General features: G+C 50.3%; 1 protein-coding gene across 3 annotated transcripts; it reads right to left on the bottom strand.

Annotated features, from left to right (window-relative positions):
- Positions 1-3,691: 3,691 nt before the first annotated feature.
- On the bottom strand, positions 3,692-22,647 carry BCL6 (BCL6 transcription repressor). 3 transcript variants are annotated; one of them, XM_080623378.1, is made up of 10 exons: positions 22,496-22,647; positions 13,762-13,800; positions 12,560-12,727; positions 11,271-11,492; positions 10,161-11,144; positions 9,455-9,636; positions 8,205-8,372; positions 6,723-6,853; positions 6,183-6,320; positions 3,692-5,282 (listed from the first exon to the last, which is right to left on the bottom strand). In XM_080623378.1, the coding sequence occupies exons 3-10, from the start codon at positions 12,718-12,720 to the stop codon at positions 5,139-5,141; spliced, it is 2,130 nt and encodes a 709-aa protein (XP_080479504.1). In that variant the 5' UTR covers positions 12,721-12,727; positions 13,762-13,800; positions 22,496-22,647; the 3' UTR covers positions 3,692-5,138. The 3 variants fall into 3 exon arrangements, with proteins under 3 accessions (XP_080479504.1, XP_080479506.1, XP_080479505.1); XM_080623380.1 differs by having other exon boundaries at positions 12,560-12,730; positions 22,496-22,523; XM_080623379.1 differs by lacking the exon at positions 22,496-22,647 and adding an exon at positions 13,923-13,942.
- Between the last annotated feature and the right edge of the window lie 49 nt (positions 22,648-22,696).

Here is a 22,696-nt window from a genome sequence, read left to right as displayed (position 1 = left end):
ACTTCGCTTCCCTCGCTATCACCACGTATAAAATACTCTCCACACTGTCTCTGCTTTCATGAGCAGGACAGTTTTGCCACGTATCACTTCCTTGCCAGGAAGGAAATCCCCTTTTTCTTATCTTCTAGCACTCAATCCATTAGGGCCAAGCAGTGATCTGGGAGCCAGTGCCATGAAATTCCTCATCCCAGCTCTGGACATGCAGCCAGTGCTGCTGCGCAGTGAGGAAGCCACCACTGCCTCACAGCTCTTGCTGCTTGCCAAAAACGCTTGTGGAGGGATCATGCTGCCCCAGGATGTACATGTGAATGGAGGGACAGCCAGTCATAACCGAGTGATAATGAAAACCAAGAGCTCAATAATGGAGAGAAAATCCTGACAAATGGTACCATGTGTCCCTGGGATGGGCCATACGGAGAGTGGTGGTGTTGGAATCATACACAGACTTGCAACAGCCCTGAGAGGTTTCTGGATAAAATGCTGTTTCTATAGTAAAACTTAGGTACAAATCTGAGAGAACTGGACTCTCCATTAATCACAGGCCTCTGGGATTGCTGCTCTAGGTAACAAAGTGGGAGAGGAGCTGGGCTGTGGAGGTTCACCAAAAAGGAATCCTACCTAATTTTAGCAATGTCTGAGAGCCTGAGGTGTGTTCAGGGTTTCTGTTGCTGCTACCTGAGATTAATGCCCAGTCTCAGCCTCCTAGGATGCTGCCATGGCATGTGCAGGGCTGAAAGCAGACACCTTGAAGTCAGACAAGGGAAATATCAGCACAAACTTGTGTAGAAGGAAAGGTGAACAGGATGAACCAGGAGCACTGCCAGGTATTTACCTACACTACTGCAGAAACAACTAGGAGCCATGGATGAGCTGTGTTAGGGACTGTAAAAACAGATGCTGGCCCATGCTGTAAGGAGTTACTAGCATAAGGCAAGAGATGATGGGTGAACACATGAAAACTTGAAATAATACAGGGCTCTAATTTCTCTCTATAACTATAAACACCAGTTCCACAGCAAGAGCTTGTGCCTCCCTTCCCTTGGCTGTGACACTGGCCTCTCTCACAGAGAGGCCAGGAGGCCATGGGCAGTTGTCTCCAGCCCCACAGCCAGCAGCATTCATCCAGGGACACAGGATCCTGCCCTTGGGATCGCAATGGCTCTGAGGCTGCTTGCGGCCAGCTCGGGGTGCAGTGGTTATTCACCACAGCAGATCCACACCGGGGGGGACGAGCTGCAGGCAAGCAAGCACCCTCCTTGTGCCTGCAAACCTTCCCCGGGATTGTATGATCTGCCCCGTCAGGAACAGGTGCCATAGACTTGGCTGCAATACCGTAAGGTTGAGTTTTTTCGAGCCGATGTCTTTATTCCGGGAGCTCTTTCTTTGCTCAAATTCCGTCTTCGCCTGCCCTCCCGTGGAGACCCGGCAGAATACAGCCGGGACACGGGGATTTCAGCACCAGGACCGGACCCACGAACTAGAGAATAAACTGAGTGCATCAAGAGCTGGGGCCCACAGTTCACAGCACTGCTGCGGGCACACAACTCACCAAGCAGTGCTCAGCCGCAGCAAACATGCATCTCCCTTTCTCTGCTGTGTCTTTTTGAAGCCTGTGCTGGGAACTAGAACAGGGAAGGTGTTTGCAGCATGGCAAGTTGGGGTGTTGTTTTTTTTTCAGAGCAAAATAAATCTGGATAAAAGGAAAACTCTACAACACCACTGTCCATTGGGCAGGTCTTTACATAGGAGGAAGGGGAGACGGGTACCAAAAGAGCTGTTCAAACACATTCTGGAAAGCTTCCTGGAAAGCATCCACTTTAACGGTTTGGTGGTGACCCTGAAGCTTGGCAAGAGCCAGATCCTGTATCTGGAGCCTGGCTTTCAAAGGGCCAATAACCCAGCAGTACTGACAAAGGCAGGCCTAACCAGTCCAGTGTTTGTGGGCTCCGCAGCTGTACAACACATGTAGGGCAGCTCTGTGTGTGATGGCTCCCTTGCCTCTGCAAACACTGCGTGCTGAGCAAAGCTTGCCGGCATGGGCAGGCTGTGCCAGATGCCTGCAGACTGCTGCCCCATGGATAGCAAGGGAGCGATTGCTATGGCTTCAGCTGAACTGCCTGGAAAAGCTGTGACATCGTTGTTTAAAAAACCCCAGAACTCTGTCGGGAGGAGGAAACACAGCTGTGGGCAGGGAAAACACAGTGTTTGTTTTGCAAATGCAGCTGAGCAAGTCAATGGGAAATAGAGGTCATGGCTACGCAGTCTGCTTGTCTGGGGCAAGTGGGGCTGTCAGCCCAGCCCAGCCACTTCCGAAAGGGACAACTGCAGGAATCAGAGAGGTAGCAAGCTTACAGACCCGCAGCTCCCAAAAGAGAGGGGAGAAACAGAAGTCCGTGTGTCAAATGACGACAGTTCATGTGTCAAAACCTTGCCATGAGGACAACCAGATTTACTAAATGTTAAAAGCCTACCAGGGAGAGATGGTGAGAAGAAGCAAGGTGGGAAAGCTGGTTTTTGCTATTCTCAATGCTCAGGTGATGCCCCACTTGTTGTTTCCCCCCCGACCCTGTGCCTAGCACAAGGAAGCTAGTGAGGGCTTGTGCTGGGTTCAGCCCTGCCAGGCAGGCAGCAAGTGTTGCCAGCCTGAGTGGTGTGGAATAGGCTTCTGCTCAGAAGGATGCACACCAGAGTCCTCGGCCCATGAAAAGCCTGCCCTGCAACCTGTGGACACTTGCTGCAGGCTGCCTGGCCAAATCAAACAGCAGGAACAGGCAGAGGCTGACTCCAGCTCAGTCAGTTTTTCAGGCTTCTAATGTTCCATCAGATCTGGTCTGCTGGGAGGCAAGCCAGAGGAGCTGGAGGTCCTGCAAAGCAGTTCCTCCTGCCTCCCCTTTCTTGGCATTTCCCTCCCAAGTGGGGCTGCTTTGTTTGCATCATGTCCACCTCTGTTTTACGGTGTATTGAAAAGCCCCATCTACTCTTCACCTCCAGCTCCTGACCCTGGAAACAGTCAGGCCCTCCCCTTCAAGCTGGTGTTTCCAAATCTCCCCACTGGGAATCACGCCCCTACTCCTGCACCAAACTTATCCATGAATTAACTAAAATAAAATGAAACAAGCCCTTTGTGGCTCAGACCCCACCCCAAACCATACTGAGGAACAGCCAGGCTCCACATTAGAACTGGCTGCAGCTGGTCCTGCCTGTGTAATTCAGAGAAGCTGGTTATATGAGGCTCTTTCCTTGGTTTTCTTCAGCTAGTGAGCCATCACCAGTGAGGAGTGGCTGCATTCCAAGAGCACAGGGTCAGGTCACCCCATGGCTTCACCCCCAGCTCTGCACAGCCACCCAAACAGAATGAAGCATCTCTGCTCCCTGCTTGGGAAGAGCAAGGGGACTCCCTCAAGCTGGGCTTTCTCAGTTCTGGCCTGCAGCCAGCATGCAATGGCTGGAAGCCCAGAGATGCTATCAGACAGCAAGCTCTTGGAGGGGATTACAGACCCTGCTCCACTGAGCAATTGAACAAGGCAGCTGAACCGCAGCCCCCCACCGGACCCGGCCCTGGAAAAAGCAAGAGGAGCAGCAGGCAACGTTCTTCCCTGAGCAATTCTGGCAATTGCATCGGTTTCCAGGAAAACTGCACAGCCATCTGGAACCAGCCATGGGCTGGTCAGCAAAAGGCCTCTTCCCAGCATCTGCCCCTATTTCTTTCTGCTAGCTACTCAGTGCAAATGTGGAAAGCATCAAGGAGCTGGCATGGTGGGGCAGTCCCCCAGCACTTGGAGCAGTGAGCTCAAGTCTTGCTCTGCCTTTATGCCAGAGACCATCTTCCCTTGACCTTCAGTGCAGGGCCAGAGCGGCACCCAAGCCTAGAAGCTTGCGCAGGGGCTCGGGATGCTCAGCCCCTTCTCAGGCACTGACTGGCCTTCAAGGTGCTTGGGGACACAGGCAAGAACAGACCCCTCACTCCACCACACTTCACTTTTCTTCATTTTATTTTTATTTGTACAGCTATATTTTACAGAATGCATTAATGCAGTTTAGACACAGCCCAAACCCTGTCTCCCGAGATTGTTTATAACACAAGCATGTAAAATAAGACCAAAAAATAAAACAGAACCAAAAAAAAAAAAACATTCCCCGACAGAGAGTTCCATCAAAACTCCTTTTGCAACATCAGGCTGTACCTTGAAGAAACTGAGCTCAATATAGTCCATACATTGAAAACTTCCATCGAAAAGAAAGGCACCGTGCGAAACCACATTTTACATATATACAGACTGAGAACTAGAACAAAAAAAATTACACTTTATTATTATTTTAAATTCCTTCTGCAGCTTTGTTGGTTTAATACACACTTTTTTGTAAATTGTAAACCTTCACTTGCAAAAAAATACAAATACACTGATGCATTTAGACAAAATATTTTCTTACTTGTACAGATGCAATACTTTAAAATATCTCCTTAAGTGCTCTATCATAATAAAGATTCTCAGTGGCTTCTGCCTGCAGAGTCCAACTGAGCCTTTAATGCATTATATATTTTTAATATAGCTTTTTTTAAAGGTCTATATATATTTATTTTATATATATATTTATATATTTATATCTATATATATTTACAACTCTGCCATAGATTCCTTCACCTTTGGTTAAAAAAGTTAAAGCCCTCTCTTTAATAGCATACTTTCTCTTTAAAAGAACACACATTTTGCATACAAAAGAAAAAATCTGTTCCCATAAATCAACATTACATTCCTCATCTTCAAACGGCAAAGGCTGTGAAGGTTAGACTCCAGAGTTTATCAACACTCCACTGCACAGACATTTAAAATGACTATTTTAATTTTATGTTTTATATACAGTAAGATCTGAATAACTTTAATTTTCTTTCTGCTTCACATAACTGGGAAAAATAAAACCCGTGTATTTGCAATTTCTGTTAGGTTTCTAATGTTTTTCCACCTATCTGTACTATGGGTTTAGAGGCACTCCATCGTGTGATGAATTTTTTTTTCTTTTTTTTTTTTTTTGTTTTGTTTTGTTTTAATTTTACCCCTTTTTCTTTTAAAGTGTAGCCAGTATCCTTTGGACAGCTTCTCCCCATGGCAAGACAACCTCCTCCTGGGAAATCCTCTGCTTTAGCAGGCCTTGGGGAGCTCTGGAGGCACCTCGCTCGCCGAGATGCGATACTGCACCTTGGTGTTGGTGATGGCCCCGTGCTTCTGCCGGAGATGAAGCCGCAGCTGGCTTTTATGGCGGAAATGCAGGTTGCACTTCTCACACTGCAGGGTGAGAGGGAAAGGCAGAGGGTGTGAAACATGATGGTAGGGGACACATCCTTCCCTTTAGGGCAGGCACCCGTCCTGTGGCAAACACCTGTCCTCCACCAGCTACCTCAGGATGCTGAGCCCATTATACTGGTGGATGAGGGAGAAGTGGGAATATGGTGGGAGAAGCAGTACCTGGGGACTCTCCATCCCAGGCTTTCAGCAGCACACGTTTTGGTTTATGGGATGCTCAGAGGCTCGGGTCCCTTAGGGGAGGACCCCAGCTCTGATGGATGTAGCTCCAAGCTCCTTATCTAGATGCTAAAACCAGCTATGGGACTATTTCAGGAGCTGCTTTTGACCCCTGACAAGCTCAATGGCTCCAGAGGGATGTCTGGATGATAACCCCTGCTCCAATTCCCCCTCTAGCAGATGGGGAAAGTCACAAAAGCTTCAGCAAAGAGCAGGGAGCCCCCAGGCTGCAAGGAAGTGCAGGGCAGGTTGCTCACCTGAGGACCCCAAGCCAGGCTTTATGCTCCTTTTCCCCATCTCTGTGGACAGCAGGCAGCTGTGACTTAAGCCACAGCTATTTGGAGAAGTGTGACCTTCTTCCAGATGGGGTAGAAGAAAAGAAGAGCAGCTAAGATGTACCCAGCCTGGGCCACACCTTAGTGTTTCCAACACAGAAGTTCATGACAAAATACCATGCCAGCATCAGTTAATGCATGGGAGGGAGACGAGCACAAGGAGCAGAGATGTGACCTTTGCGTGGGGCTTCACGTGGCTGGTGAAGGGCACTGGGTGCTGCAATCAACCCATGTGAATGCCCTGGTGTCTTCCCAGCCCCCCAGGTTTGGCAGCATTGCTCCCCAGCCATGGTTGAGAATCCCCCACAGACAAAGCTGAGTAACTCACATGATATGGTTTCTCTCCTGTGTGGATTCGAAGGTGACTTTTGAGGGTCTGCAGGTGCCGGAAGCGTGTGCCACAGATCTCACAGGGATACGGCTTCTCCCCAGTGTGAATGAGGACGTGAGCACGGAGGTGGGCCACCTAGAGAGAGCGGTTCCAGGTGAGGACAGCCCCAGGGATTAGGGCATCCCATCCAGAGCAAGAGCATCCCACCAGGAACAGGGGTCTGTCCAGCCACCTTTTTTTGGTGTATTGGGTTCTAGTAGGGAGTCAAAACAACATGTATCTGACGCCCAGTATCTGTAATCCTTAACAGCAAATGGAGGAAAAGAGCTAAAAACAGCAACCGAGCTTCCTTCCCACTAAGCCAAACTGGCCCATACAGACCATAACGTCCCTTTTTATGTCACAAGACCATGGGAAGAGCTGTCCAAGGCAGCCTCATCAGCCTCTCCCCGCCATGAAGTTATCACTAGTCTTGGGCAGGAGATCTGTCTATGTCCCACCTCCCCAGCCACTGCAGGTCCCAGAGGCCATACACACCTGGACAAATCTGGCCCCGCAGGTCTCGCACTTGTATGGTTTCTCTCCGGAGTGGATGCGTGTGTGGGTTTTCAGGTTGGCTGGCCGGTTGAACTGCGCCCCACAGATGTTGCAGCGGTACGGCTTTTCTCCTGCAGAACCCAAAACAATGGGTGAGGGATTAAGTACGGGCATGCTCAGCCCCCATGATCCATGGTGCTTCCCAAAACTAAGTCCCTTCAAGTGCCATACCCCAATGGCATGAAGCACTAGCCCCAACTCCTGTCCGTTTTGGAGATGGCTGTGGACAAGCAACATCACCTCAGGGTGTCCTCAGAGCAGGGTGAGCTCAGGAGGTACCCAGGCACCACCATATTTCTTTTTCAGGCTGGGAGACGCAGCCTTCAGGGAAAGGGAGAAAGTCAGGTAACTCTCCCAGCAAGGATTAACAGCATTGCTCCTCCTGGCCCTGCAACAGTGGCTGGCACATCCCCACAGCCATCATTAACCCACACACTGCCAACCTGGCTCCCTTCAGGCTCCTTGTGGTCCCCAGCCCATCCTGCCTCCACAATTCATCACCTCTTTAGAGGAGCGAAAGGAGCTGATAGAGCAGAAAGCGAAGGTATGCCCAGCAACTTGGCTTCCAAGTCATTATTTTGGCTATGGTCACTGCTGCTGGCCCCATCTTTAGGATGGTTGAAGATGGGCTCAATGGTGAGTGGGAATCAGCCATTGTCTGTCCCCTCCTGCTTTTTTCTTTTGTTTCAAGGCTTTGACCCCATGCACCCTCAAACTCTGCCCTGGCACCTGTGTCATCTCATTTGCCTGCACAGCCCTCCTGGAACTCTGAGACTGCAGGGGTTTGTGTCTAATTCAGTGCAGCAGCACTGAGTTGTCAGCCCAGACTTCCCTTCCCCAGCTAGTTAACTAGTTGTTGACATGTTAAGCATTAATAAAAGCATGGTAAAAAAAATTCCTAGGTTTGTCAGCAAATGACTAAACTCTTAATATCCCCTTCCTTTCTCAGCTTTCAATGTGTTGATTCAGAGTCCATCCATTCACAGATTTTCCCATCAGCATTGTTTCTGCCAGGCTAAGTATGATCTGGATTTCTAGGATGTAGGGGAAAAAAAATCTCCAGACTTCTCCCTAAATGTTCTTTCTAAGTCTATCACAAAGTAACCTGGAGGCCAATGCATCCCAGACATGCATTTTGCAAGATGCCTTTAGAAATGGTGGTGCCCAGTGCTTTACAGCAAAGGAGCTTGAGCTCCATCCTCCTGCTGTGAGAAGAGGCAGCATCTCCCCCATTCCCAGGTTTGATGCTCTGCCCCAGGGATCCCCAGCAATGCCAAGAAAAGCACCTTGCTCTTCACATCATGGACAGTTTGTGACACAGAACAGAGGATGATGCACCTGGGACAAACCCAGCCATAGATGCCCACATGCCCAGCAACTTACACCCTCCCCAGTAGGTCTTCCCCATGGCCAGCACCATACCTGTGTGGACGGTTTTGTGGCTGGCAAGGTTCCCCTTGTAGCGGAAGGAGGCCTGGCAGCGGTCACACTTGTAGGGCTTGTCACTGTGGACTTGCAGAGAATGTCTCTTGAGAGAGGCCTCCTCAGAGAACCGACAGTCACACTCATTGCAGAAGAAGGCTCCGTTCTCTGGAAGAACAGAAAGGAGAGCAATGAGACGGGCAAATGCATGGGCAGCACCTTGATGGGCCACAGGATAGGTTTGGGATTGTGGAGAGAGATAGCGAGTGTTGGAACAAGAAGTCGAGTGCAGGCATTTGTGGTCAGCAGCAAATGCACCATGTCATTACCTCCTGACTTTTTTGTGCATACAGCAACATAATGCATGGTTTGAGAAAGCAAAGTCATCATGAGCTCTCTCTGTCCTTCATTGTGACACAAGCTGCTTCCAAGAAGCCAGCATCTCATCTGAATATTTTTCAGAGGGGTCCACGAAGGCACTCAAGTTATCAAGCGTCCTCTGAGGGAGGGATGCTGAGCTCTGGAGCAACCCCAGCACTTTTAGATGTCTTAAACCTTTAAATGTACAGATGTCTTCCTTGGGCACGGGAAGACCATTATCATCTGAACCACAAGGCAGGTCCTCCCAGTAGGAGGGTGCCTAACTCTTAAGTGCTCTGTATAGCTTTGACCATCACCACAGTCGGATTCCCTCTGTGGATCTCAGCCCACACCCACAGGTGACAATGCTGCACTTACCCTCCCTGAGCTACAGGCAGATGGGTGCACAGATACTTGTCTCTGGGCTTATGGAGTTTTGCAACAGGATTGCAAGCCTCATTATCTGCATTTCTCCAGATGTGCACATTGGACTCCCTGATAATTAAGACATCATGATGGAAGTATGAGACACACCATCTTGCCTAATCTCCATTAGGGTCATTACATCTGCCAAGCTTGTTCTCCTGTGGTTCGGGGGGTGGGGTGCACTTTGTTTCCTGTCCTTAGCTGACAAGTTTGCAGCAGGTGACTAACTCCCCACACAAGATATCTAGATGGTGCTGGGAACGGGAGGAAGGAAGCAATTCCGATGTACGCGTGTCCCTCACATGTGTGCACACAGCTGGTTAGCCACTCAAGAGGGGACTGTAAAGCACCTTGGGATCCACCAGCATCAGGGACAGGTCTGACTGCCTGTTTGGACACGGTCCCCAGACTGCTCAGACCCCTTGCCTGCTGGTTGAAAAGGTGACCAGGGATGCAAGACTCACCGCAGCTGGAATCAGAATATTCAGACTGGGTTTCCCCCATCTCCTCTCCGAAGTTTGAGCCAGGGGTGTGAAGGCACATCTCAGCATGTTGTGGGGACTGGCAACCACAGGAGCTGCACTTTGATGAATGCATGTACAGCGGGGACTGCCCTTCGCTGCTCCGAGGGGACCCATCCCGGGACCTGTGGAAAGAGCAACACAGAGAGCTGTGAGAAGGCTCTTGCTGTGCTTCAACTACTAGGCCCTTGTTTGCACTTTTCCAGGCACAACGAACAGACATGTTTTATGAGAACACTTCTGTGGCAAGATGCACAGCATAGCCGTGATCAACAACAGGTCCCTGAGCCTCAATCCCATCACCAAATGGCCTCAAAGCTCTCTAGGAACATTCAGGTTCAGAGGACAGTGTACTGTTCCCTGGTAATTTGGCTATTCCAATGCTTACAGCCAACCAAAAGCTCAAGGGATTCTGGACCCAGCATTCCTAGTTCCATCACTAGTCCAGGCTGGCACCACTAAAGTGGGGACCGTGGCACACAGCTGATGTCACTGGCAGTGCTCCACCAAAGGCAGAGGTTTCCACCTGCTCATGGCTGGACTGCCCAGCCCAATGTTACAGATATTTCACACATTTCCAAACCCTCACCAACAACACAGTGAGTCCTGTGTCTCCAAGGAGGGCACTGGGGAGGGAGAACTTTCTCACCTGTTAACAATATTGTTGAGTCTGCTTGCTTGTGGGATAGTAGAGTCTTCTCCACTCACGCTCATCTTTGTCGGGGATTGAACGTTGAGATGTTCTGGCTCCATGGACTGCTGGCAAGTGGACATGGGCACATAGGTGCGAGGAGAAAGGGTTCCCATCTCATTCTGGTCAGCATTGTCTTGTTTGGTGTTTTGATTGAGAGAGTTGAGGACGATGAACTTGTACTTCTTCCAGTTGCAGGCTTTGGGGTCTGTGGGACTCTTCGTGAAGAGGGAGTTGGAGTTCTGACTGATACGGGCATTCTTGCTGCTGCTGGACTCAGTTGGTGAGTTGGGCTGACAGTCTGACTTCTGGGGACTCTGGGGGCTGATGAGTCCCTTGCGGTCTAGGGGTGTGTTGGTAGGCTCAAAGTGCTGGCTGATCTCATCTTCTGAAGAGGTTCGCTCCTCCTCTTTGGCCACTTTGTCACAAGAGAAATAGGGATTGTTCCGGATTGAAGGGACAACAGGTTTGGGGCCAGAGGCTACGCTGTAGTGCATGTCACTCCTGGCTTCTTCAGCAGCACCTTCTTTCGGAGCATAGATGGTAGCATGGCACATGTTGGCTGAGATGTCAGTAATGGTTCTCATGTACTCGGTGGGGATTGTCCTGGAGCTGTCGCATGGTAGGATCCTCTCCTTGGGGAAGGCGCCTACTCTCGAGAGTTCAGAGAGGGGCATCCTCATCTCTCTCAACTCATCATCCACAAGGAAGCTATTTAGTGGGAGTGGGCTGTATCCATGGTAGGAAATGGGGGATCCAGACAAACCATTGATCAAGCCAGAGGCAAAGGCCCTCCCATTGCAGAGGGACCCATTTGGGAGAGGCATGCCATTCTCTGAGACTTCTCTGCTCCGATAAGCCATCACCTCTGGGTGACTCAGCATCCGTCCAGCCAAAAACTCTTCCCTTGGGGTCTTCACAGCAGACACCATTTCTGCTTCACTGGAATCAGGCAAGAAGGAGGGAGACACAGTCATTTTCAGCCCGTAAGGATAAGTTTGCTGGTTCTCCCCGTTCCCACCCAAACACACCATCTCAGGCTCTCCAAAGTACACTCACGGTGCTCACCTAGACTTGACAAACCTTCGGCAGGTATCAACCACATGCTCCATCTGCAGGTACAGTGCTGTGGCCATCACAGCCATGATGTTGCTCTCCCTCAAGTTCAGGCGAGATGTATACATGAAGTCCAAGAGGATGCAAAACCCCTCAGGGTTAATTTCAGGGTCCAGATTGATGACATTCAAGTTGCACTTGAGCTGGTCAGTGAAGATGCTGTAGAAGAGGCCACTGCAGAGAGGAGACAGGAGAGATGAGTGTTATGACAATTCAGAGGAAGAAAGGGGAATTTGTCTGAAATCCCTTAGCACAGAGGGGTTCATGAATGGGAAGGGAGGAAGAGACAGCAATTAAAGAATTCCCTGAGCTTTCCCCTTATTATCAAGCTTGGTTTCTCAGCTTAGTAAGCGTCTTCTGCACTGCACTTTTCCCAACTGGAACAGCCTGCTTTTAGACCTCACCCGCTCAACAACTCCCTACTGCCTACATTTAGAAATTCCCTCCTTTTTTTTTGTTGTTGTTGTTCTTACCAACACCCCCTTCCCACTGTGACTCATTTCTTTCAGAAGCCTCTTGGGGCACCCATGCTCACTCTTTAACAAGAAAAAAAAAATAAAAAGAAAAAAAGGAAATGTTGGCAAAACATTTTTCAGATGTCTTCGTAGTCAGACCGTTGCATTTTCAAATCTTTTATATCTCGTCAGCAGGAGACCCTGCAAGGCATTCACCGCAATCCAACTGCATAATTGTGGGATGTTATTTACCGTTCACTAGGAAGCAATTCCAGCAATCCTAGGAGCTGGAAAGGGATTTCAGACCCCACCAGGCTTGGAAAAAGAAATCAGCAAAGGTGGGTGCAGCCAGCAGCCAGGGAGGAATAGCTCTAGAAATAGCAGCTGCAGGGGACACTGCGGTCACAGAGAACTCCCTCACCCCAGCGAGCGTCCAGCCCTCCCTTTCCTTTCCACTCCTGTCCTGCCTTTGCAGAGCATTTGAGCTCTACCTCAGGAATATGCCTCACATCTGCTGTGCTCCTGTTTGTCTCTGTGGGCTGCACGTGGGCAGATGTGGGTGTGCAAGGAAGAGAGAGGGTGTGGGCATTATGCTGGAGGCAAAAAGTCGCAGCTCTAATCCTGTTACAGGTACAAAATTCTTGGCAGCCCCTTTCACTTCTGCTTCTCTCCCTCCATTTCCCTGTTTGTAAACCCCACAAACCTCCCCAGTGCTGCAGCAGTGCTGCTAACAGCCAAAGGCAGAGGGAGCAGGGAAGGGAGGCAGGGAGGGAACCCTGCTCTCACCTGCAGGCCATCAGGACTGTTTTGTGGGCTCTGAACTGCTCCCGGTTCACGATGATGACAACATCAGTCAGGATATCCCGGCTTCTAAGGCGATTGAGATTGAGAAGGACATCGCTCGCATGGCGGGTGAACTGAATGCAGCTGTCTGCTGGCGAGGCCATCTTGAGTCTACTTGAAAGAGAAGCAGGAGGAGGATGGGAATGGAGAAGCAGCCAGGCAAGCACCCTAAACCCAGCGAAGAGACAGCTGCTGCTCTAGGATGTGCTCAGCCAACTGCTGCTGGCAGGGACAGCACTAGATCCTTGGTCCCAAGGCAAACAGCCCTGCACCCCTCCAAGCACCTGCCAGGCTGCTACCAACAGCGAGACCTGGCATGTCTCAGTTCCACCCAGCAAACTGGCAAGCGAAGGCGACCAGACCCTCCTGAAGATTAGCTAACCAGCTCCATTTTCTCCCTGCCTCACCCATGGCAGCTCCACCCCAGCCCACTCCTCCCACCACCACTTGCGTTCATCTCCACGAAGCTCCCAGCACAGTTTCCTAGCCTTCAGATCTTCCTCAGAAGCCATCCCCCTCACTCGCCTGCTGGCTGGCTGAAAATCTAACCACATGAATGAAAACAAGCCATTAGGTTCCAAATGTTGTAGATTTCAACACCTGGAAAATTCAGCCTGCAGTGGATCACCAACCCTCATCCATCAGCAAACTACTTTCTTGCTCCCAAGTGGTGGCCACTCTGGAGAAGATCCGTCCACAGTTTCCCAATGAACTGGTGGTGACAATGAAAAGAAGAACTCATCTAACCTGCTGAGCTGCTACCCACACCGCAGCCCAGTCTCTCCCAATGAGCAAGGCTTGAGCTAATCGAGGAACACGAAGCCTTCCCTCAACACAACACCTGTTGATCCATCTCAGAAGTGTCCTCTCAGCTAGCACCCAGGGAAGCCCACATCTACCTGTGCCTGAAGTCTGGGCTGGAATGTGCATCCTCAGCATCAAATTCCCCTGTGATCAACCCCCTCCCACAACTTCAACTCCTCCTCCTTCCCCAGCAGCATATGAATGTACAGTATTTTCTACAGAGCAGCTGGTCTCCCAGAAACAAATTCCAGCTGGGTCTAATGAAACCTTCATTCAACATGGTAAAGGGAAGGGGGGGGGGGAAGGATGTAAGGGAAAGCACAAAATTAAGATTTACATACCCAATGCCTCAATTCACAGTCCAAAAGTTTCTTTCAAACCTACAAATAAAGCACAAGAAAACAAACGCCACATTAGCTGGCAATCATGAATTGGCCATGGCAGGACACAAGCCTGCTGTTTCGCTCAAGTATCGCTTGGATAAAAGCTAGAGATAACAAACCTTCTACTCTCCAGTAAGGTTAACATTTGTTTCTTCCGGTACAGTACATTCTTATCACAACCACAGGCTTTGAGAATCCAATCATAGCTTCTTCCACACCCTCTAGCCCAAACCATGGGTGTATGCCAAGGAGATTTTCATTTCCATGACTCAGGAACTTAAAGGCAGGTGGGGAAGGGAAGCCAAGTGAGAATTTTCTCACCACTTCTTCCGGAGATAACTCTTCCCCTGCCAAGATCAAATTCCCAGCTGGTGCCACATCCAAGACCAATGCCATATTACCAGCACCTTATTAACAGGTATGACTTACACACAAACATCTGCTGCCACTCTGCTCAGAAACCTGGAAAGAGCGTGAATCCAGCCCTCAGAAACAGCTGCTGTCCTTCTCAGAATACACACTCACTCCAGCCACTGGTAAAAACGCCCTGGCATAGGACTGCTCAACAGGCTCGGGAGGATATGGGCATCAAGTACCAAAGTGACTTGGCTAGGATTGCATAGGAAGCCAGTGGCAGAGAGGGAGGAGGACCCAGAACAAATGCCTTCCTCTGGCTGCTGGAAATGCCTTCTCCTAAACCTCAAGCTTTGTTTCCAGCTGCTGGCTTCACAGGCAATGTGGCTGGGGCAGCATAGCAAGGAAACTCAGGAGTTAAATGCCTTTCAGAACTCACACTATTACTCCCAAACTCACTTAAAACCAGCAAAGACAATTGACCTGGCATCAATGCAGGAAGAAGTTCCTCAGGCAGCCACCCCAGCAGGGAAAAGCACAATATATTAAGTGAACCAACAAACCCCAAGACCTTCACCCCACTATTTTGAGGACTGACCCTCAAAAAAAAATGAACACGACAAGACTGCCAGCAGTTGCAAAGAGCCCATCCAGCTCTGTGAGGAGATGTGCACATGTGGAGCCCAAGTTTCCCTTACATCCCTGGAGACACCGGGGTGGGATGAAGAGGTGATAAATCTCATCACATTCAAAACCTAGAGGGGTGCCTTACAGCCCCATTCCAGCTACCAAATGCAAGTTTTCAGAGCTATTCTGAGCCTGGTTAGCTTAAAACTTTACACACACACAGTGACTCACTTCCCAAACACTGCAGGCTCTGATCTTTCTGTGCATGCTCGCTGCTGACTCGCTACCAACAATCATAAGCCAAGGGAGCCGCGGAGCTCTGCAAGGAATCCAGCATGCAACCATGTGTCCACAGAAGCGCAGATGTACGCATTTGGGGCAGCTGGGTGGCATCCCAACCACATCTGCAGTGGCAGATGCACCCCGCTAGGCTCCCAGGGACTCACCCCAGTGTCAGAGACACAGGGAGGTGACCCATCCAAACACCAACAAGATTACAAACTGTGGTGAACTCTGTGCCTGGGAGCATCATGTGAGAAGCTGCTGCTGTCGCCAAATTCCCTTACCCACAGCGAGGCCGCCGTGCTGCCCCGGGAAACACACAGCTCTTCTCCCAGATCTAGATCCCGGCACAGCTCTCTCCCCCACTCCTAAATTATCCCTCCTCAGGGCAGCGCTGCTGCAACACCCACGGCGCGGGGGGCATTCCAAGCAGCTTCCAGCTGCAGGATGTGGCCATGCAAAAGGGAAAGGGACCTTCCTTCCCCTTGCTATGCCGAGCTGGGTTAACCCTGCCCCTCCCGGTCTCTGCACAGCACCAGCTCTGGACTGCAGCACGGGAAGATGCTCTGACCAGAGACCAGCAGATAGCAATAAGGAGCAGAGACCAGTGATGGGGAGCAGAGCAGACCACTGCAGCCAATCATGGTCTTAACCATCCACCCCCTTCAAAGCCTATGAGGCTTCCCAAAACTCAGCTGGATCCCCAGCACCATTCCAAGCTCACCCCCCTACCGTTTTCCTGCTCAGTACCTTGCAGGTGTGGGCTCTTCGGCAGTGCTTGGGGCTGCACACGGGGGCTTGCTGTGCCCAAAGAGGAAGGTCTGGGCCCATTTCAGGGGTGGCCACATGGGACTGTCACTGCTGCTGCCTTCCAGGAAGGCACTGGTTCTGCCCAGTGGTTCAGGGAACGGCCCTTCCCTGTCGGCACCTCCCCGAGAAAACCCATTCCTGGAAGGGAGCCCAGGGCTGGCTCTACCCTCCCTGCAGCTGGCTCAAAGAGCATGGGGAGGGTGTACCTGTGCGGGGGGGAACCCCTCTCAGCTCCATCCCATGCAAAGGTGAGACCCTCACAGCTCCCACACCCCAAGGCAGAGGGAAGAACCAGGGACTTACCCCCCATCCATCTTTCTGCCATGCACAGGGAAACCCATCCATCCACTCTCTCATTTATAGGGAATCCCTTTTCAAGCATCCTCCTCCCACCCTGTGCAAAGGGGAAGCTTCCTACTCCCCCACCCCACTTTGCATGGGGGATACCCTACTCTTCCCCTCTCTCACCCCTAAATACATAGTCTGGAGGAGGGCGCAGATCAGTCTCCCTCTCTGCACCTCTGCCTCCTACCCCTCCAGAGCCTGCAGCACTGACTCCTTCACATCACCTTGGAGTGTGGCTGGATGAAGTCTCCTTTCCCCACAGCCTCATCTCACAGCGCTCTGAAACTGCCTGCCCTAGGGAAGCTCCAACCTGTCTTCCAGCCCCTTTTCTCCCCCGTCTCAGCCCCATGGGAACATCCCCTTTGACTGTCAGGTCACTGCCTGGTTTATCCTTAACTGGAACCAGGACAACCAAGAAAATGAGGTGAGAAGCCCTGGGCGCAGCCATGGGTGCTACAAGCCACGGTGAAGAGGATGCTTTCAGCCAGGGACATGCAATCACCCAGCTTAGTTTTCCCAATATCATGCAGTCAGGGAGCACTAAGCATCCTTCAGCTGTCACAGCAGAGTTTTATTAATTTAGTAGCTTCTGGTTGGTGTCTAGGCCAAAACGTGGCTGGGTTAATAATAACCCAAGAAGAGACTGGGAGAAGTCCTAGTGCACGGTGTCAGCACAGATCAAAAGCAGCATCACCAGTGCAAGCCCTGTCGTATTTTCCATTGTATCCTTCCGTGAGTGGATTGCACTCGCTCTATCGAGCGGTCTCAATCTGATCCAATTTCCTGCCAGCAAACAAATGTTTCTAGGAAATGCAATACGTTATCTGGACAGGTTTATTATCAGCATTTGGAACCAGGAGAAGTGCATACTTTCTTGAGCGCTGCAGGGAACTTCATAGTTTGTACTTCAAAAGAGGGTTTTAAAAGGACTGCCCTTGAAAGCTGGCCTGGCTCAAGTCTCCACATTGTTTTGGTCTTTGCAGAAGAAAACAGAGGAGGGGGGAAGACACACTGAAACTGCCTCCAATGTTTTCCACTGAGAACTCCCTTGCCCTCTCTGGAGCCAAGCTCTGACTGTGAGGCAGAGGCAGCACATGCCCTTGGGAACCGAGCAGTCAAGCCTTCTTCAGCATTTTGAATGACCCCAAGCAATTTGGCACATTAATTTTTCAAGGAAAGGCAGTAACAGCTCCCCAGCTGAAGTCAAGGAGCTACTCCAGAGAACAAGGGATGGACATCATGCCCTGCCAACACTGAGCTCTGCATCAAGGTGCTGACCCAACAGCCGGATGGAGAGCTGGGCATCCTCAGAAACTGAGCCGGGTCCCTGGCCCACCAGGGCTCAGAAGAGGTGCCTCATCATCTGCACCCTGCACCGGGGCAGTAAATCAGCAACCAGCACAGACCCAACCCTCTCTCTGTCCTCCTGGGGTTGATGGTGGCACAGCTCATTTGGGTAGTAAGAAACCAGTCTGGCATCCTGCCTAGATGGGACTAGACATGTAGGCGCTTTGGGGGTCCCTTTGGGCCAGGCGAAAGATACCCTCTCACCCCTAAATTTAGCCAAACAGCTATAAGGAGACTCATTTCAGAGGGTGCACATTCAGGACATGTTCTTCAGGACCCACAGTCCTGCACTGGGCTCACGCCAAGCTCCCCCCTCCATAAACAGGGGTCTCACATTCCTCATGGATACCTGGCATGCCACCCAAAGACAGCATGCTGACCAAGAGGGTGAGGGTGAAGAAAACAGTATGGAAAAAAACCACAACTTCTTGCTCTTTCTCAATGCCCTGTGTTTTAGATGTGAAGCTCCACAGAGATTACTGGGGCTTTAAAGCAGTCCCAAACACTACACACTTGCTCTGATTTAGGGCTGTGTGTCTTTTGGCTGTCAGCATCCTGCAGCAATGGGAACACACAACATCCAGCATGGATTAAAAAAAAAAAATGTGGGTAGGACTTCATTTGCAGTCTAATTTTGCAGTCTGAAGGAGCCTTCTGGTCAGGTGCTGATTTTTGGATACTCATCTAACCAAATTGCAAACTGTAAACTCCTGAGGTTTGCCAATGCCTGCTGTAAACATGGAAACCAAGTGTCACTTTTTGCCAAACAGAAGAATGGTTTAAAAATAGATCTAGAAAAGAATACAGGCACTCAGCAAACAGGGCTCCTGTTTATAGACTCCCATGCTACTATAAAATGGAACAAGGGGTTATGAGCATGAAGGCAACTCTTAACCAAATTTAGATTTTACAAACTTCTCAGAAACCTGAAAGCAACATTTCAGGCTCCAGCTGAACCAGTAAAAGCTCTTCGTGTGGAGTTTACAGCCCAAATACTACAGCGCATGGACTAAAACTGGTGTGAAATGGTTCTCCAACCTCAACGCCATAAATACATGAAGGTACGTAAGCTGCACACTGAGAAATGCACTTACTGGTTCCTTTTACTCACCTATAGACTTTATAACAAGATTTTCTTTTTAATGGGGTAGTCACATAAAGTGAGAGAGCACCCACCCCTGCCTGTACAATACAGGACTGCCTCACAAAGTTTTACCACCTGTATTTGTAATGGGGTTTTGAGGACAACGTTACTGTTTACTATAAAAAAATCCCTGAAAACCAAAAAACACATAAACCAACAAACAATCCAACCAACCAAAACCAAACAAACACCATTTCTACAAATTAGTACTTGGCTGCTGAAAGCTCACACCTCCTTTCCCCCCCCAACCCTAAAAAAAAAAAAAAAAAAAAAAAAAAAAAAGGCATAAGAAAGCATAGCTTTACAATGCATCCTAAATTAGGCAGAAACTCAAGGGCAGATTAACACCACAACTCGGAAAGATTTTCACATGTGATTTCACGACCAGACCTGCAGAGAACTCCTTATGGAAATGTCAGTGACTTTAATAAGTGCTCGGTTGTTTCCAATTAGTCTCCTTAAGTAAGTTCAGTGGCATCCAGAGTTTCCTCTGCCACTTTCCTCCTAGCTGGCAAGCTTTGATTTTTCTTTTTTTAAACGAGCCGTTAATAAACATGCTCCCACTTTGCGAAGCTGCCGGCTCCCTGGCCGAGAGGAAGGGGAAGAGCTGACACTAGATGGCACCAGTTAGCTTTGCTGCAGGAGCAATTTTTCCCCTTGGAAAATAAAACACCCCAACCAAACCTGGAAAACATATAATTTTGTCGATGTAATTCTGTTTCTCTTAAAACGCGTCTGAGCAACATTACTTTTATGAGCTTTTCCAGCCTTGTTTTGAGAAACTTAATGTTTCTGCTAAGTTTATTTTTGTCTCAGACAGCAGGCTGAAGTCCTCCCCGCGCTGCAAACAGGGATGTCTGAAAAGTATCATAACGACTTTTGACTTTTTTTTTTTTTTTTTTTTTTCCCTTTTCTTGGGGGTGGGATTTGTAAGAATCACTTCTCATTCCGACTTCTTCCTTTGCAATAATAACTAACCAGTTAACCTCCACTTCCTCTCCCAATATTGACTCAGACAGTCAGAACTGAAAGGGATTAGAAATTGGAATTGAAATGCATCCCAAGAGATCTCTAATCTGTTTTGCCAGTCAAAATTGAACGCTGAGATGAAGTCTTTTCTCACTGGAACAATGCAATAACCTACTCCTCTGGAAAACTGCTGGACACCCTTTGAATATTTTTCAGTATATTTGATGATTTGTTTCAGGGAGCAAAATTTGCCATCTACAATGTAAGCTTTTAAGCCTGTGATCCTGTCATTAGAAGAAAACAACAGAACCTCAGGTTCTGCCTCTCCACATATCTATAAAGAGAGGCTTCTCCTCTTAAATATTTTTAAAGTGGTTTTTGAACTGTAAGTTTCCCCCCTACCCCCCTGAGGACTACTGGAAAAAGTCCGTACTTGCTTTTAAAGCACTTATCCTTAAAACATTTGAAACAATACAGCAAATAATAATTTTTAAAGCATTTAAAAGCTCAGGAGAGGAATCAATAAGCGTTTGCAGATTGAAGAAGGGCCTGATCCCACACCCAGCCCTGCTGACACTTTTACTGGCACATGTTTGAATTTGGCCCTGGACAGAGATGCTGGACCAAAGCAGAGCTCCTTGCCGACCCTCATCTGTCCGGCCCCAGCCTTCCTTCGCACTGACCCTGCGCCTACTGAAGTCCGTGGAGAAAACACTGACCGGGGCCGGGTTTGTTGTTGTTTTTGACTCAGGATTTTAAGTTCAGATTTGCCTCTTCCCTGGAAATGCATCAAGGGGTCAAAGGCAGCTTTTTAGGCACATCTGAGAGGCCTCCAAGGATTTTTCTAAACAAACGCCTTGCTTTCTGTTTCCCTTCTTCCCAACAGGCGATTTCATAACACTTCATGCTGTGACTTTGCAAACTAAAGGCGAGGGGGGCCGGGTAGGGGGGCAAGATAGGGGGAGGGGGGCGGCCGGGAGAGGTCGCTGCCGCCCGACCACGAAAGTTTTCATAACAAAGTTGGGCTTTTTCGGTTTTGTTTTGCCTCCCCCCTTTTTATAAGGGGGGTGTGTGCGTTAAAAAAAATAACATATATACACACACGCACAAGCACACAGGTAACAAAAATAAAGCCTTCTTTCTTCCCCCACCGGCTTTTGGGTTCTTCTGGGGGAGCCGGACGCAGGCCGGGGGGAGCAACGGCGCGGTGCGTGGGGGTTGCGCGGCTCTCCGCGCCCGGTCGCGCCGCTCGCTCCAGGAATAGCGTGTGGCCGGAGGCCAGCCCCGCGGCTGCCGGCGGCAGATTTACGAGGGCTGTCGCCGCGCCAAGTCCGCCGCGGTAGTAAACACAGGGGAAGGGCTGGGATGGGGGCACCGGGGGCCTCCCCCCGCGCCGTACCAGGGACCCCATCCTTTGCTCGGCTGCACCTCATTGCCCCTGCCGGCAGCCTTCTTCTCAGCGGAGGACCCCGTCTTCTCCGCCGCGGGGTATTATTATTAATAATATTAACGTTATTATAATTTGAACCCTGCGCATAATATCCGGAGTTACTCCATACACTTTCCCCCCTTCCCGAGCTTTGCCCCGCCGTTTATTTCCCAGCCGACAAAAGCCCGTTGCGGCCGCCCCGGCACACACCGTCGGCGCGAGCGCGCCTCCTTCCCACCCGCACCTCGGGGCCGCCGCTCCGCGGTGTTCCGAGGACGGCAGCCGGCGACTGCCGAGCTTCCCCGCGGGCTCCCCCCTTCCCCAGACAGAGAAATGCCGCAAGTCCTCTCCACCATCGCCCGCTCTTAGCCCGGGGCTTCACAGATCACGACGCAGCTCCGCTACAGGTTGCAAAACGCTCCAGCCATTTCGCAGTTGAGTCGGGGACCGAATAACGATAATAATTATATAATAATAATAATAGTAGTAATAACGATAATAAAATGCGGGGGGGGGGGGGGGAAGATGATGCGGAAGGGCCGAACGGCGGTGCCGGTGCAGCCAAACCCCAGCGCTGCCGCCAGCCCCGCTCCGCGGCGGCGAAACGGCAACAGCGACACAACATGCACCGAAAAGAAAAAGAACAGAAAAAATGGGGGAAACAAAAAGAGGGGGATGCGACGAAAGAAAAATCATACACCCCGGCCGAGAGACCCAACCACTGGGACCCGACCCCGAGTCACGCAAAACGCCCCATCTCGGCGGGCGGTAGCCGCCGTGCTGCGCCCGCGGGGCGGCTGCAGGTGCAGAGCGAGGCCGCCGCCGCCGTCCTGCCTGTCCCCGCCCGGCCGTCACGCGTGCGGGAGCGCCAATAATCCCCGATAACCGATAATCCCCGGGAGAGGACGGCGAGGGGAAACAACCACCCCCCCACCCCGCCCCCATGTTCCCATCGTTAAGACATGCAGCACCCCTGTTTTGCCTCGCCTGACAGAGGGCAAGCGAAGAAGGGGTGCGTGCGTGTGTGAATTAAATAAATAAATAAAGCAGGAAAAGAACATGTTAAAATTTAGGAGAGTGATAATAAATAAAATAATTAAAGGGCTGCCGGGGCACCTGCAGCGGGAAGGGGGAGTAAGGAAACAAGAAGAAGGGAGGGAGGGAAAAAAAGCGGGGGGAAAAAAAAAAAGGATAGAAATATATAGAGGCGGCTCCGCGCCAGGCGCCGGACCGGGGCAGGGAGGGAAAGAGGAGGGAAAAAAAAAATGGAGAGAAAGGAGCGGAGGAGAAGGAAAAAAAAAAAAAAAAAAAAAAAAAAAAAAAAAAAAAAGCGAGCGAGAGAATTAAAGGGTAAAATCGGCCGCGGCAATAGAAGCAGCAATCACCTGGTCTCCGGGCTTTCCTAGAAACTCCTTGCATCACCACTTCTAAGAACCCCAGTTCTAAGAATCAACAGAGCCCAATTCTCGGAATTTGAGCTGCAGACTCTACCATTGTGCTCAGCACGGGGAGGGCCGCGGACCTCCCCTCGCCGCTCCATTGCAGCCACCGCCGCCCCCCAGGAGCGCGGACCCCCTCCGAGACAC

This window comes from Psittacula echo (genome assembly GCF_963264785.1).
Source record: "Psittacula echo genome assembly, chromosome: 7".
NCBI lineage: Eukaryota > Metazoa > Chordata > Aves > Psittaciformes > Psittacidae > Psittacula > Psittacula echo.
Note: the sequence above shows the minus strand (reverse complement) of the source record. Positions and strands in the feature narration are given on the sequence as shown.